This window comes from Sander vitreus, chromosome 1 (genome assembly GCF_031162955.1).
Source record: "Sander vitreus isolate 19-12246 chromosome 1, sanVit1, whole genome shotgun sequence".
Taxonomy (NCBI): domain Eukaryota; kingdom Metazoa; phylum Chordata; class Actinopteri; order Perciformes; family Percidae; genus Sander; species Sander vitreus.
Window position 1 is genome coordinate 3,759,665 of NC_135855.1, and position 17,935 is coordinate 3,777,599.

The 17,935-nt window shown below is 41.7% G+C and overlaps 1 protein-coding gene across 1 annotated transcript in view; it reads left to right on the forward strand.

Moving 5' to 3' along the window:
• The window catches only part of LOC144521905 (neural-cadherin), a 340,271-nt gene that overhangs the window by 260,463 nt on the left and 61,873 nt on the right, over positions 1-17,935 (forward strand). The window contains exon 28 of the mRNA XM_078256568.1: positions 9,693-9,820. Coding sequence (XP_078112694.1) covers positions 9,693-9,820 — 128 coding nt within the window. The remainder of the gene's footprint in view (positions 1-9,692; positions 9,821-17,935) is intronic.

Consider the following 17,935-nt stretch of genomic DNA (forward strand, 5'->3'; position numbering starts at 1 on the left):
TTTCAAGATCAACTATGCAACCAACCCTTACAGCATTCTAATTTACCTGGTCATTATCATTTGTTTGGCTGGACACCATTGTCAACTCCTAATGCTTTGGAAAAGTTAATAGGCATTTACAGCTTATAACAACACAGGCACAGTTTGTATAAAGCTGTCTCCCCAGCACAAGGCGTACACCAGTAATACTCAATAAATGAACGGCTGTCACGGCTATTATTATTAGTATTATTATTATTATTATTATTATTATGTGTCCATGAAATCCTGGCTGCACAGCTGGAAGGACAAAGCAGACAGCCCTGATATTAACGTGTGGATAGTGTCCAGATTTTGTCAAGATAAGATTTAGTTGAGGAAAAGTTCATATGCATCACTTTCTCTGGGTATATTTATGGCCCAAAAGTTCCCAGTGCACGCTTTCATTTTGACATTACATTTTTTGACAAGTGTGGCACTGTCCTCGCTGCCCCACCACCTGTCTGACAGGTTCTGACTGGCATTTACTTTGACATTGCCTCTACCACCTCAGTGGTGATCTGATCTGTAATATACTTAACGGTGCATTTATTCCTCTATTACAATCAGTTAGAATAATTGTGTGGAGGAAAGATTGTCACCTTCCAGTCATGCCAGATTCATCATACTTATAATTTGGGACCGTTCGGTATTTATGGAATGGACCACCAGAGGAAAATAGGGGAGGGTCATGTGTTTTTATTCTTTGTTGATGGGAGGGTCATCACTTTTTTTTTGTCTACGGGGGAGGGTCACCCAACTTTTGTATTCATGAGTAGAGCAAAATTTCAAAGTGGCTTGTTTGGTGCATATTTATCCATGTAGCTCCATGTAGCTCTCTCAGTCTCGGCCCCTATCGCTAGCAGGACAACGACAAGACAAACCAGTGAAAGGTGGTGGGGGAGGGCTTACAGTGTTCAATTAATTCATGCATGTTTCTATTTGCAACACATTCTCATAAACAGGTTTGTATGGTATCGTATGAAAACGTATGCACATATGCACGTATTCATATGATATCTTACAAAAACACAGCAACCGCCGGCCGGTCACGTGACAACCGGTCACATGACAGTTAAGTTTAGCGGTCTTTGCAGTTAAATTTAGCCAAGAAAGGTGACTGTGAGCCGGTTGCAGTGCACCGCGAGGTGACCCTCATGCGGCGACGAAGTTTAGGAACCAAAACGACTAGTTAAGATTAGAAAAAAAGATTGTGGTTTGGATTAAAACACCCGGTCCCTGTTAAGTAGTACTCCCCAGGACACCAACACGTGTTTCCTGGGTGAAAGTCTTATGTTTTCCCCGGGACATGAGCTTGAAAGCCCTGTGTTTTATGAAACACATATACACCGCAAGCTCCTCCCTACACAGACAAAAGAGGTCTTATACAGCAGCAGTCAATGTGGTGCATACTGTACATCAATTGTGGAATACATACAAATTGCAGTGCATTGCTATATGTCTGAATGGCTCATCAGAACAGCCTGATATTTGACACATAATGTGACCATAAGAACACATGCCTGCACGTGATCTTACATGAACACACGCTTTGCTCCGACACATAAATACACTTTTATTTTAAAGTAAACATTACATCAACAGATGAGACCAGGTAGAAATATTAAGAGTCCAGCAAATACCTTGTTCCATTAAAAAGAGAGAAGGCCTTGATGATGTGAGTACACCTTGACAGTTTGTTTCAAGGCATGCTAATGTGACAATTAATAGTGCAGATTTACATTGATGCCATTGGGCCGGATGCCCAGCAAGCCTGTAGCTGGACATAGTGCTACGTTCATGTTCAATATCTCTGAGAGCCGTGGTGCCCACCTCCCCACAACCATGCCAGCATAAGCGATAGGGTTTGATCTGTCTTCTACAGGGGGTGATGTATGTTCTGTTCTGTGCAGTATTTTTAGTTGTATTACCCTAAAGGCCTAAACCGTACACATTTGGACATTGATACTGAGTTCTTCCAGATTCTGTCCCACTCAAGTGGGGTGAGTGAGACACCCAGGTTTTGCTCCCATCTTTTCTGTGTCTGAATATTGTTATTGGAAGAAGAAAGGAGACAAAAGTTTATATGTATACATGACACTATTCCCCTACTCACTTGCAAGTTTTTTTTAGGCTGTCCATCTACAGCTAGTCCCAGTTAAAAACCTCGCTGCGGCATACAGCTGAAGTACAGTTCTGATAACTTGAACCTCATGTGACGGATAAGCGTATTTACCAAAATGCTAAAGAAAAAAAAAAAAAACTATTACTTCAATGATCTCCATTGTATTGTGTATCTCAGGTTGGTCAATTGTTCTTCATGTGGCTGAGTCCTTAACACAGTGGCCCGGGGCTTTGATTCTGACCCACGGTCCCATGCTGCATGTCATCCGCTCTCTCTCTCTCTCTCTCTCTCTCCTATCAAATCTTAAAACTGTGCTATCAAACTATCAAATAAAAACCGAAAAAAAGGCCAAATAAATAAATAAAAAGAAAGGGGCATAATATCTTTTCTCTGGGGCCTATCTTGCACCCGACGCAGCGCAAAGACCGACGCAATTGTCAATTTCCCGTCCAGCGCCCACGTCGTTTAAATAGCAAACACACATGTGCCCATCTGTGCGCCAATGGGCGTGCTGGTCTTACAGGGAGTTTGTACACGCCCTAAACACACCTGCGCATCTTGCACTTCTGCAGGTTGTCAGATATACTGTAAACCGTTCTATCTATACTCCTGGGACCACATACAATTTCAATCAGGAGAGACTTTGTTGCAGATATGCAAAGTTTTATTTGTTAAGCTACATATGCAAAATATGAAATGTACAAAGTCTTTGGAGATTAAACTCCATCGTATCAAATATGTTTTAAAGGGGTAGAGAAACCCAGACATATCCCCCGATGGAGTCTAGACACTGGTGGTGGTGGTGAAGGAGCACGAAGACCGAATCGAAGGTGTCGATGGGAGCGGTCAGCTGGATGAAGTCCCAGGGTACCGTGGGTGAAGATGACTGGAGGTGGAAGGGGAGGAGGAGGGTCGCACTGTTTGCCTGAAATGACAACTGACAACCGCAGAGGAGAGAAATGACTTAAAGCAGGGACGTCATTCTGTGGTTTGGCTTGCGAAATACATGGCCGATTCTGATTGGTTTAACTGAAAAGTGAATGCCTAGAAACAGCTGATCAGTTTAGGAGAGATGTGATAACGTTATAGAAGTCTCCCTGAAAGAATTGATGCTAAGCTTCATCACATATAATGCAAGGCCTGATCAGCAGTGCTGCACTTTGACCTCAGCTGTATTAGTGAGGTTGATTGTCACCGTAATGATTTGTGTCTAGAGCAATCAACAATAAATGACAAAAATGGCTGGAAGCGTTAGATATGCTCTGAGGTGCTTGATCAAACACAGAGAACTACTGTTTCTCGCTCTCATACACACACAAACACACACACACACACACACACATGCATGCAAAGACCACCGGCCAGAGCTTGTCCAATCAATAGACAAATTAAGAAAAAACTAATTAAATTTGTGTAATTACAACTTCCTTGCAAAATGGAAAAGAGTTTGCCGGTAGGGGTTTAGATAAGGATTGGTGTGTGTGTGTGTGTGTGTGTGTGTGTGTGTGTGTGTGTGTGTGTGTGTGTGTGTGTGTGTGTGTGTGTGTGTGTGTGTTTGCTTTTTCCACCCTTTAACCAAATGCAACATGTTCTCAACACTTTACATAGTTGGATATAAATGGAAGAAAATGGATCTAGCAAGCAACAGCACACACAAACACACAGATTCACTCTGGCACTGCGTTCAATTTTCTCAACTGTTTTGTAGCAGTGCCCCCCCAGCTTAGCACTGCAACAGCAATAGGAACTGCTGCTGGATGCAGAGATCCAATATGCGTCGGCTGCGGGGCTGGCTTTAGCTAGCTGACAGATCGTTTGTTCAAGAAGCTCTCTGCTCTGCACTCGCTGCATCGCCCGCTGATTCTTACACAAGCTGACTTCTGTGGGCATTAGTGTATATGTGACTGCGTGTGTGGGTGATGGGTGTATGTGTGTAGCGGTGTGATTTGTAATGCTGTTTATGCAGTCCATATGCTCTCGGTTTGACTCCTGGGTATCCCCAGGCAGTCAGAATGGGAGGCAATTTTTCGTATTCAGGAGCCCTCAACTCTATGGGAGTTCAAGCTGTCCTTACACTTGAAGCATACACTTTTACGCTCTCTCTCTCTCTCTCTCTCTCTCTCTCTCTCTCTCTGTCTCTCTGTCTCTCTGTCTGTCCCTCTTGTCTGTCCCAGAGTAGGAGGTAATGAATTACGTATGAGTAGCAGAAAAGAAGCCTGGTCGTGTGGATGTGCCCTTTAAGAGCAAAGTCTTGTTCTAACCCTTATACACCAGGAGCATTTAAAAGGTGTGCCGTGCCCCTATGAAGATGTTGACATTTGACCTGCCAACCCTCTGCACTCCCAGCTAGGCTATCCAGCTAGCTGGCCTCTCTTTTTCTTTTATTCGTTTCTGTTTGTACGTCTCTGTGAAGCTCTTTCACTCAGTTCCATTTTAATTTTACCAAAGCAATAAAAGGGAAGTTCAACAGCTATCATGCTGGCTATAGGGACACTGACCTGCATTTTTATGTTGTTATAAGGCTGTGGGATTTTTAATAGTTCTACTCTAACAGTCAAACACATCTCTGCAAATTCAAGTGGTTCTGGAAATCTATCCATCCAGTCTCTTAATTGCTTTTCCTGTTCAGAGAAAGGCTGGAGCTTTAGATCTCACTGTATTCCTTGGTTGGCATCGCAGTTTTGATGTTTGTTTGTTGTGCCTCATCATTTGTCAAAAAAATAATATTGCTAGGTGCTTGTTAGTGCCTACTTTACTTTTAAAATTTGCTGGTGTTCTTACCGAAAAGTTGTAATATTCTTTCCCAGTTATGGACAGTAAGCAGACACCGATCTTCTGTTAATCACACTTATATTCCTCTATTGGAAAGGCACAAATGAACTGAGAAATGTATTGTGTTGACTTGTCATGCACCAATCCGACTTTTCTCTTCCGATACAGATTCCAATACCTAAACTCAGGGTGTGTGCCTAATGAGTACTGATCTGATACCACTTCTCTCTTTTCTCCCAAATCCTCTATCACACTTCCTTAGCGTGAACAAATACAGTCCTTACAGTTACTGACCTGGTGGTGATACACATTGATCAGAACCAATGCTGCACTTCCTGCGTCCACAGCTGAGAGGAACGGTGTCAGTTTCATTACGTTTTTACTCTTTATCTAGTCTCGCTTTGCCAGACCTTCCGCCACAGCGCTGCGGAGGAGGGTCTGCCTAGTCCACACAGCATTCCAGGATGGGAGAAAAAGGAACTCTGGTTTTTTGACATTTCTGTAAAGCAATCACAGTGGTCTTGGGCGGTGCTAAGCACCAGACGGAGCCATGGTGCCTCTGCAAAATAGCCTCGGGAAGGAACTTGTTTTGGTGTAACGTGTACGTTTCAAAGGTTGTTTTAGTCGTGCAACAGAAAACTCAGATTGGACAGATAGTCTAGCTAGCTGTCTGGATTTACCCTGCAGAGATCTGAGGAGCAGTTAACCATAGTCCTCTGAAATCCACCGGAGTTTAGAACGGTAACACAAAGAAAACGGAAGGTAACGGACATCCGTCCGAAAAGAAGGAAATGCGGCGGAATATCGGCAACGGACCAATCCCGGAAGTGGAACGTCGTGGAAATAGACTACTCTCTATCTAACCATTGTACCACACAAACTAAAAGTGTCCTGCTTAACTATTGTTACAGAGCTTTATTTGGCAAAAAAAACTGAACAGAGGCTGGCTTTCTCAATCTCAATCATGTGGGCTGTCTGTGGGAGAGAAAGCTCCATTCAGTGTGATATGTGTTTATTTATTTTTTTTTACTTTATACATACAGTATATTATCATACACAAAGAAACTATGTAACACACTAAAACATGTGAAAAATTAAGAAAAAAAACATAATAACAATTAACAATTATAGTATTGGTTACTGATATTCATTTGATCATAATGTGCAGTCATGATCCCTCTAACATTCAGTACCACAGCTCATAGTTTCTGGATAATATAAAGACAGCACTTGGTGAAAACCTGATGTTTCATTTCAGATTTTTGGGAGGCATCATTGGTTCAACGTTCGTTGTTGGAAACAAAAAGAATTAAACTTACACAGCTTTAATTGCTGCAAGCTTGTTTAGCTCATTAACACAAGTAATATAAAGCTGGGAGGAGGCCTCGGGGGAGACCCAGGACTAGGTGGAGGGATTATATCTCTAACCTGGCCTGGGAACGCCTCGGGATCCCCCAGTCGGAGCTGGTTAATGTGGCCCGGGAAAGGGAAGTTTGGGGTCCCCTGCTGGAGCTGCTACCCCCGCGACCCGACCCCGGATAAGCGGATGAAGATGGATGGATGGATATAAAGATGAATAAATCAAAGAAAAGGACTGCAGCATCTCATCTCCCATTCTTTCTTTCTTTGCTTCCTCCATCTGTGAGGTGGAGTCTGAAGATGACCAAGTAAAAGTTAAACAAAGAAGGGAGGCTTTGGATCAAACTGATATATTGAATTTACTCTGTTCATTTTGGTCAATTGTCTGGCCGCGGCCAATATATTAAAATTAATTGGATCATTCCTGAAGTGAAGCAGCAACTTATCTTGCAGCTGGAGCGGGCTAAATCAACTTATAGGTAATTGAAGAAAAGTTGAGAGAAAAAGAGAGGCTATCAACAAACTTGCACTCACTTAATCACTCACTAAAATAGCGGCGGTTTTTTTACTTATATGAGAGGCAGCAGTACGGGGCCCTCATCAGAAATGCACATCCCAGCCTTGACAAGGCAATTAGAGAAGATCAGCATCTCATGTACTCAACACCTCCTAATTTCTTCTAGCTCAAGGTGAAGATTCATGATATGACATCATGTGGGAAGGTGGTGATTACATTATTGCATACAAACATTACGGATGGATGCATCTGAGAATGTGTGATGGAAAAGAGTGGTTTCACAAAGGAACAGTTGAAAAGATAAATGTCAGTCGAAAGCGTTTCTGAATTATTTGAAAGCAGCACAATGTCAAAAATGTCAGTTACGTGAAAAAACTCAATGAAAGCGTGAAGCAAGGCAGGAGGTAAAAGAGACAGACGGTGATGAAAGAGCAATGATAGACAGACTGACGTTGCAAGAGACGCAGCGAGAGGGATGACGAAAGCTCGGCTGAAGTCAGACACACAGCGAGTGAAGAGCAGTGAGAAGGGAGTTTGATTCTTGTCGGCTTTTTTTTTGAACACCCAACATCTACTGACTCAAGCATGAAGACGACTGTCACAGTGCAGGAGTTTATTTAGCGGAATTCACATTGGAGTTTTGTCTCGGTGTTAATTATAATCGCAGCACATACTGTAAACGCTTCAGTTTGCGAGACTTGGAGTTAACCAGGAAAAGTGCCACATAGGAATAATTAAAATGAAACATAACTTCGCTGTCAGGTGAAAACCTTGTATATCCAAACTACTTTTTCAGGAAATGAAAAAAAAAAAAAGGATAATTTGAAAACATTTTATTGAGCTATTTACTTAAGACAAAGTCAAATAAGATTGCCCGGTTACTGTTTAAATATATGTAAAAAACCTACAGACAGACGTAACAAGTGAACAATTGAATTGATTTATGGAAAGAATGAAAAAAGACAAAATATCGAGATACAAGGCTTCTGCCCGACAGCAACAATAAGTAGAAATGCTTTAGTAGAATCTGCAGTGGGTTCACGCAGTGGGTGTGCTTGGTGTGTGAGAGTGTAGCTTCATGGTTGCAGCGGGGGAACAACGAGCTATTGGACATGAATAGTGATGGCCTACTATTATTTTTAATTGAATAGAGCCAACAGAGACATACTGCAGTCTTGACATAAGCCATAATTCCAAAACAACATAATTACATGTTTTTTGGAAAGTCGCGGCAGTCACAGTTGCTTTTATTTCCACATTTCCTGAATTGAATGTAAACACGTAACTCTATTTGGCTCAGACTTTGCCCATAAGTTAACTTTTTGTCCTCACTGCACGGAAAATACCGTGTGAGCTAATAAAAAGGTGGAGCACTCCTTAATGGAATGGTCAGCAGCATGATAGTCATGTTAGGAAAGACTCCTACACTAAAATGATGGACTGCATTAGTCAAGGCAGCATCTGACTGTGGCAGATGGACACTAACAGGGAAAAAATTAAGATTACAATTTGTTTTATCCTTTTGACTTCATAAATATAGACCCGTGAGAACATTGTGATCCATGAGACTCTAAATACAAGCATGGTGTAAAAGCTCTCGATACCCAGAGACAAACAGATGCTTAGAGTCTGCATGCACTTTGGAAGTTTAGCATGCACAATGATGAATCTCCAATGCTGGTTGGTAGACATGCGTTCCCATAATTCCTTATATATGGCGCCGAGCACACAAGCAGTCTTAACCACTTCATTAACTTTTAATTTCCCAATTGAGTAAGTCCGAAAATAGAATGTTGTGACTTTTGTCTGATGTTTGTTGACTGCCATGAGATGGGAAGAAAAAATGACATTATGACATCTGCGCAATAAGAGATAATATCTGGCAAGTTATATATACCATTCTGTCAGTGTGTGCAATCTATAATATGACATGTTATGCACTACTTAATGGTTTGGCATGCATCAGGCAGTTATGATGGTTTTAATGCTGTTTTAGGCTATATTTACAGTGCTACAGTTTGGTTTTTAACCCTCCTGTTGTCCTCGGGTGAAATTTTACCCATTTTCAAAAAGTTTCTATATCAGAAATTTGGGTTTCTTTCAACCAAATTGTCCAAAAACATAAGGTGGATGGTTCCAGACAACCATTACTCTTTACAAGTAAAATAAATTATCAGTTCACTACTTTCATTGAATTTGGGTGTGTTAATCAATTTTATAGCGACAAAAGTGACAAAAAATGTTGGAAAAAACGTCAAAAAAGTACAGACAAATTGACAAAAACATCGAAAATTTGTGAAAAAAAAATTTGAAATGTTGGTGACTACTTTTTTTTTTTTTTTAAGTGACAAAAACGTTAAACGTTAATTTGACATTTTTACCCAGAAAAAAAAAATGAGTTGCATGTTTGATAAAAAGACAACACAAGGTGGACTTTTGAGCCAAAAGCAATCTCCGTGCACACAAGTGTTTTTAGCTTCAGTAGAAGAACTAGTTTTAAACTAACATGCCCAAACCGCATATATCATGAACATTCTCCTATACTGGACATAAACAGGAGGCTGCATGTATACTCTGCGCTTTGCTGGTAGTTGCCATGTTAACATTTGTGGCTTAGTCTCGGAGAATGAGACGTCCAGACCGATTGGACCCAATCACACAACCCTGCAGATTCCAAACCAGGTCAGAAGTGTTTTCAAATGTCTCCGGTGTAGGGGCTCGGAAAAGCCAGAGCAGGGGGAATGAGAGGTGTAAAACGTAGCAGTGTTGTAGCTGTCAACAGCTTCAAACCAAAACTATTGACAGCGGCTCTAAAAACTCAATATTTCTTAAATCTGATGATTTCAAAGTAACCTCACCTCCTCACCAGTCCTCCCTGTCTCTTTCTTTCTCTCCATCTAGAGCTAATAGATGGGACCCCCACCTTGAAAATCAACCACGGCTCTGGCACAGTGGTGCTACAGTTGCCAGGCAACGTGAACGTGGCAGACAGGCGGTGGCATCGGCTGGATGTCCGCAGCAACAGCAAGGTTTGACGCTTCACCCATTTAACACCAACGTAGCCATTTAGCAAATAAGCTCTGAGTATATTCACACGGAGCAACACTGGCAGATGAAAAACATGTTTTTTTCTTTCAGTTTCACACACTCAATTTCATCACTAAGATCAAGAAATATTTTCCTGCATTAGACTTTTTTTATTCTGTGCTTGACACTTTTTTTTAGATGTCAAGCACTTTCAAAACAAACGACATTCATATGAACAGCTTAATTGATGCTTTTCACAACCTCATTACCTAAGACGTGCCAAGGAAAGAAATTAAAGGCTGAGCCTGTTGAGTTTTTCTAGTGATTATCCACAGTATGCTTGTCATCCAGAAGAGTTCAGGTGCATTCCAGCTGTGTTTATTTAAATACCTCTTTATATTCTTTGAGATTGCGCGTAGGCACAAATGTCACTTTAAAGTAGAGGACACACCACTAACACAATGTGGCTGTGGTGCTGAACTTCACCTGTGTTGGCTTGATGAACACTTACTGAACATCCACCCACACCTCTGGCCTCAGTTTGACATGAAGTCATGCAGCCCGCATGTAGGTTTGAAAGTAACTGGGTTTTGCCGTTAGATTTATAATTGGAAATGATGTGTTGCGAACATCTTGAATGCGTCTTCAATACAGTCTAGATGTATCAAGGTGCATAGTGAAAACTGAAATCTAGTTGGGATGTGACTGGAAAAGACAACTCAACTTTGGATGACTTTAGTGATGCTTTTGTAAAACCTGATAAGTTGTTTATGTTGCTGTAGCAATGTCTTCGGTATCCTAGACACTGAGTACGTTTACATGCACACCAACATTCCACTGTCATTCCGATAACAATATTCTGAATTCGATACAGGTCATGTAAACAGCATATGTTTTTGGATGTTTGGATATTCCGAATAAGGCCTTTTTCCAAATTTAGCGTTTTCCGATTTTTCCGATTTTCAAGAAGCTGGTTGAAGGAATGAAAGAGGGAGGCTGTGTTCGCACAGTCGAACAAGTCCGCCACCGCTGGTAAACTAAAACCGGAATATTATGCGCATGTAAATGTAGTCAATGTAAGAATGAAATGTGACTCTCCTACTTTGTCTGACACTGTCCGCTGGGGGAAATCAAAAGGGCAATGTTACTTTTGGTCAATGTTTGATGCCACAATTCCTCTGAATGTGTAATTCTGATTCAAACGTTCCATCCAAGAGAAAAGAATAGGCATTACTTGTAGGGGTGGTACGGTTCACACAATCCACGGTTCACAAAATCCACGGTTCAGTCACGGTTTTAGGGTCACTGTTTTCGGTTCTCTACGGTTCTTGTTATTTTTTCTTTTAATCTTTAACACTCCAGAAATATACTTCAGCATATGATATATAGCTCAAATTAGCATATTTAATGCATGTTGCACAATACATGCACACAGTGGCAGTTCTATCTATTGTTTCATTTCCGCTGTCATCATAGGTAACATGAAATCCAAAATTTTCCCACACACCAGACTTATACGACTTAGACTTATACATCCTCAAACTCCAGGCAGCCTTCCTTATCTCTCCCACTTGACATTTCTGCATGTGACGTGACCTGCAGCAGCAGCAGCACTCCACACTCCACCTGAGGAGCGGTCGGCTCGGCGCCTCTCAAAATCTGACGAAAATCTTTTAAACTGACCTTTGTCGATCAAAAAAGCAGACAGATTCAGCAACTGTACGGCCTATTTCTCGCTTAAAATGTTTTCAGAAACACTTTTCGGTGAACTATTTTCGTAAAATACTAGATCATATTCAGAACGAGACGCCATTAGAGTCTGTTTTGAAATTCGGGAGCAGCAAGAACCACGTGACGCGTTCGTCCAATCAGCTGCCATGTGTTGCGTTTGTCACGCTCATCCCCCTCGTCATTTCCCGTAAGTGTTTTAACATAGGTGTATAAAGTGGGCACTACGGCAGTAAGTGATTAGTGCACATTAACAGTGGACTGACGAACCATGCGACACACACACACACTCCGGACCGAGACAAGCAAACCGAGCAGTTTGGATGTTTTTTCATGAACCGTACCCCCCCCTAATTACTTGGTTACGATTCCAACTCAAGTTTCACCCGTTGTCTTTCACTTTCCCTTTTAGCTTTTAGTTCTTCGTTTAATTTCCTGCCCCGGTATCAGCCATAACTACAACAGATAACTTCTAAAATAACATTAAAATACAATTAGGCCTATATAAAGAAATCTCCTGCTACCTTTTACTTGGCTGGATACGATAAAGCTGGCTTTTCCGGTGTTCAGCCGAAATCTGTGACCTGTCAGAATGTGTTGCTGTAGTGCCGTCTACCTGCCGCAAATCATTTTGTGACTTTGCGGGAAAAATCGTACCCGCGCAGAGGCATTCATTAAAACTATAAAAGTAGCGTTCTTTTCACTGTTAGTCACGTTTGCTGTTACAGGTCATTTATCATCATCAGATAAAAAAATTAAACAGTTTCAGACACATTCAAAAGTCGCATAAAGTCACTTTAAATAAAATCTGATAACCAGTGACCAGGGAACGTGCTGCACATGGATCAGGGCATTCTGAGTTTCCCCAACCTTGGAGTTATAATTGTGAACAACATGTCATATTGTCAAACTAAATGTTCTTTGAGTAATTACGTTATTAGTGATTTCTGACATTGTTGTGAACAATTAACATAATCACATTTCTATCCATTGTAACCTTAAAGCTGAGGTTCCAAAATGATGTCAGTTCACGGATTTCAAATGTCACCCAGTGCAACACTATTTGATAGGATTATTAGGGACCCAAATGGGGAAGATGTTAGTTGGTGATTTAGTATTGCAGAACTGTCTGCACTGCAAAGTACAAAGGGAGACAATAGCGGTGCGAGATGAATTACTGCAATGGCCCTTCTTTGGCGTTCTTTAATTAGGCTCATTTCAAGTGAATTAAATTAGAGTGAAATTACGCTAATCTTCATTTGACTGAGGACCGCCTGGAGCTCTTCAGCTCCAAGGGCTCACACATAACCACAGCATTATAGTTCTTACACATCTTAAATATCAAGAAGATGGACGCTGATGCTATTCATTAGTCTTTGATGTGACCGAGCCTGAAAGCTTTGAGCCTCACAGTCCCACTTAAAGCTTAGGACACTTTAAAGCAGCTGGACTGGCTGGATCCCGTTCTGGGGAAACTAATCATAACTAATCTTAACATTGCCAGTTCTATCTCCACAACGCGGTGATGTAAGGTCTGGCTACACCCCCACAGTAGTTAACTGTTCACACAATACAGTAATGTGAGCTGTTGAATCACCTGGATACATGGTAATTTGCTTTTAATTTGCACGTAATTTGATTTTACCAGTGTATCGCCATATGTACTACGTCTACATCAATCCCACCAATCGGTCCCAATACGTCCCAGTTAGAGAGTAAATGCCGTAAACATATTCTTTGTAAATAGTTACAATCATTCCCCGAAAGAACCAAGCAGGCCTGCCTTATTGCATGATCCAAATCTTTTGTAAAACTTGCCATTTTCAGCGTGTAGCTTGCTAGCTCCAAGGTTGTTGTTGTTGTTTCCCAAAGCAAACGGAGTTTAAGAACGGCAACACACGGAGAGTGGAAGGTGAGAGACATTGTTTCAGGCAATTATCCTGGAAATGAACTTCTATTGATCCAGACTACATCATAATATAGATAAGGCCCACCACAGTAAAAGCCCAGGACTGAGTAAGAATTGTGTCAGAACTTTGCAAAAATAAAAGCCTTTTTCCTGTTCAGCACCATCAAAAGCTTCTTCAAAAACTGAAAACTGAACAATCACACTCATGACACAATTGAATTTGCTTAATTTAGCTGGTTACTCAAAGACCCCGAATTTTCTCCAAACCCCGCTCCAAAAAAAATGTTGTCCTTTACCAAACTGTTCAATGCACACAATCCACACAATCATTGTGACGGAACGGCATCTGTTTTGTTCATCTTTTTTTTATTTGTTTTATTTCCCTTGCATGTATTGAGAATGAGGGCAGCCAAACGGATGCATGAATGCACCAAGACTTAAAGGGGTGATAGAATGATCATATAGGGTATTTCACACTGTTCCTTAAGATCTCCTAATAGGGTATGTAACATTGGTTGGGCTGAAAATGTCCCAGTTGCTATTCTTTGGGCCCTTATGCATCCCTGTGGAATGCCTATATTTGGAACGACAGCTTCTTCCATATATGGTATGCTCATGAATATTTAGATGAGCTGCGCGCTGATTGGTTGAGGAACCACATACACATACATTGGAGACGAGACAGCAGGTCTTGTATTTCAGAAACTGCAACGTTATACATTGTTTGTCTGCTATTCCGTTATTAAAATCACTTTTGTTACTTTTTTATGCGAGAAATCAACTATATAAAGCTCAAATATGGGCCGCTTTACGAAAATTGATGGCTAATTGCAAATTTGGTAAGACGTGTTTGACTTCAGGAGCGCCAGACAGTCTGACGAGAAAGCGGGAGCCTGCTGGGCTCCATACCCAGGGGAAAGTCACCATTTCTGGGTTACTGGACTACCGGGGCTCGCCGGCTGCCAGCTGCCGGCATAACTATAGTATATTTACAGTTTGAATTTTGTCACGACATGTATATCACAGCTATCCTAAGGTCTTAACAAAGCTAACACTTTTGTCCAATTTCATTTTAATGCATTTTTGTGAATTTTTCTGTGAAACCTTGTTAGGAGGAGGCAAGCTAGCTAGCTCTCATTGATTGAGCTCCATCCAGCTCACTCGCGGACGAGAGACGTTTATTTCCCCGATCGTTTGTTTAAATAACTCAACACACATGTCCATTATAAGATTAACTGGAACCTGTGGTAAGAGATTGCGGGCGTAACAAGCTCGCTGACCACGCTCTCAATCACACACACACACCGGCCATTTAGCAGGAAGAGGGGAGCTGTAGGCCCTGGAGCTCTGTCAGGGCAGTTGCGTTTGGTAGTCCAGTAACCCAGAAATGGTGACTTTGCGCGGGTATCGAGGCTGCTGGCCGTGACGGAGCTCCAACGAGCTCACAGCGGGCCGAGATCTGTGTGGCGAGGCAGTAACCCAGGCAGCACCGGCCACTGAATTCTGATACAAAATTTGCAATTAGCCATACATTTTCGTAAAATGGCCCATATTTGACCTCTACATAGTTGATTTCTCGAATAAAAAAGTTTCAGAAGTGAATTTAGTGATAAACTAGCAGATGAACAATGTATACAATTCCTGAGATCTGTGCGACCTATTCAGAAGACTACCTGATCTCAGATCAGTGGTGTAGCCTATGTCAATGTTGGAGCGTGACAAAGATGGAGACTAGAGCCAAATAAGGAGGAGCCACCGAGTTGACGTCAACTCTTTGTGGCTCCTCCTTATTTGGCTCTAGTCTCTATTCGTTCATTGAGATTTGCCCCTTTTCAGCAGCGGTTTCAAATTGTGAGATTTGCAGAGGATAGAGGTGTCAATGGGATTTTGAGGTTCTATGTATGTCCTATTTACCCACCAAACTGTCGTTATTAGACTATGACAAGGTAAAATCGGTTTTGCATTCTATCACCCCTTTAAGGTAATACAACAGCTTTATTCTGAATTGCATGAATGCAATATTTCATTGAGACTTGTGTTATTACAACGAGGATTATTCTGCATCACAACGTTATTATTCTAAATCACATGGGAATCTATTCATTTGTCCCAGCAGCAGCTTATTCAACCGGGCTGTGCGACCTGGTTGGATAAGCTCCCGCCATGTGAGCATGTGAGATCAAAAGCAGCAAGGACAGAGCTGCTGTCTGTAGATTTACTGTACGATTCAGCAGCCAAGAATCTAGCCATGAGCAGCATTTTAAGGTTTAGCCACGTATCAGGTATTACCTAACCAAAGCATTTGTTTTTGTCTGAAACTGTTGCGGTACAGTACATGAACGACATAAAACGATACACTTTATATACAACTAAAAAAAAAACTGTGGTCTTGAGACCTGTAGAGAACTGAATAATGTTGTTAGTGTATACAGTATGTATGTATGTTTAATCCTGCAAACAACCATTGTTTATGTGACGTCATCAACCTAATTAATGCTATTGAGCAATATGCTGGCACAGCACGTATCAGCTGCTGTTTCCCAGACACATTTGCTGTACCTCCTGTTGATGCTAGTTTTAAAGGAAAATGAAATGCCTGAAGTGGCAAACATGCCTCTGGCATATTACTGCGAAAACATAAAATCACGCCTACACCCACAAGGAAGGTTCATTTTTTAGGAGGGTCAGGGCCCCATGTGAAAAATGTATTTGAGTTCTGAGTTTACATTTCTTTCAGAATTCTAAGTTTTTTGTTGTTGTTCTTTAAAGTCAAAATTATGACTTTAAACTCAAATACATTTTAACATGTGGCCCTAGTCCTCTTCTGTAGTTAATTGTATGGTTTTATTGGCATATTTTGGTGTGACAAATTATACAGTTTAGTCGTCCTCAGGAAACTCCCCTCACTCTGACAGCTGTTTCAGGGTCTTTAAATGAGTCGCTGTCCAGGGGAACTCCCTCAGTCGTCCCCCGCAGTGTAACATCGCCTACTGAAGAATATTCTCTTGTCCATCTCCCTTTACTGCCTCCCATCTAATTCATTGAGCATTTTGCTTTAGGAGGACGTTTTTAGCATCCAACTTCATGTAAAACCATTGATTCTTTAGCTCTGTCACAGTACTGCTCTCGGTTACACTTTACTTGAAGGTATCTAAGAGTGACATTACAACAAGTCATAAACGTTTATGACATAACGCTTCTTTTAGTAAGTGTCATCCGGTTTTTGTCATGACAAATTATGGTTAGGGTTAGGGTGATTTTGGTGCCAATAATTGTTTTTAGGAAGGGTCAGGTAAGCTTTCAAATGGACCAAATTCCCAGCCCAAAAGTCATTTGCAGTCCTTTAAAGGACCATATGCTGTTATAATACCGCCTTGTGTGTGGGCATCTGTGAGCTGTAAAAACAAATTAGATGTGTGATTGATCCATTAATGCTTTAATGTTACCTGTTTTTCTAGCACAGATGTTACTATTTATGGAAGAATCTTTAATGAGAGTTAACCAGTGGATGGAATAAATAATAATAATAATAATAAATTTAATTTATATAGCGCTTTTCACAAACTCAAAGTCGCTTTACAGGGTATAGATAATAGAGACAAACAAACAAAACAAAACAAGATTCAGGCACAGATGAAAAGGGGAGGGTCTTGAGGTGAGACTGGAAGATGTTGAGGGACTGAGAGGTGCGGATCTCTTGGGGGAGGGAGTTCCAGAGCTTGGGAGCTGCCCTGGAGAATGCTCTGTCCCCAAAACTGCGGAGGTTGGACTTTTGGATGCACAGGAGACCAGCTGAGGTGGATCTGAGGGACCGTGAGGGTTGGTACGGGGAGAGGAGGTCAGCGAGGTATGAGGGGGCCAGATGGTGGAGGGCTTTGTAGGTGAGGAGCAGGATTTTGTAGATGATCCGGTGGGAGATAGGAAGCCAGTGGAGTTGTTTTAGGACTGGAGTGATGTGGTGCCAGGATTTGGAGCGAGTGATGAGTCGGGCGGCTGAGTTCTGGACCAGTTGGAGTCGGTTGATGTTTGTGGAGCTGATGCCGAGTAGAAGTGAGTTGCAGTAGTCCAGTCGGGAGGAGATGAAGGCGTGAATGAGTCTTTCAGCAGCGGGGGGTGTGAGAGAGGGTCTGATTTTGGCGATGTTACTGAGGTGAAAGAAGGAGGTTTTAATGACATGACGCATGTGGGGCTCAAGGGAGAGGGTGGAGTCAAAGATCACACCAAGGTTACGGGCCTGGGGAGATGGGGAGACAATGGTGCCGTCGATGGTAAGAGTGGGGTTATTGGTTTTGCTGAGTGTGGATTTGGAGCCTATGAGGAGGATTTCTGTTTTATCGCTGTTGAGTTTGAGGAAGTTGTGTTGCATCCATTAAAAGCTGACAGACAGGAGTTGATGTGGGAGAGGGGAGGATTGTGAGGGGATTTGGTGCTGAGGTAGATCTAAATAAATTGCTTTAGCTGGTTAGAAATAGGTTGTCAT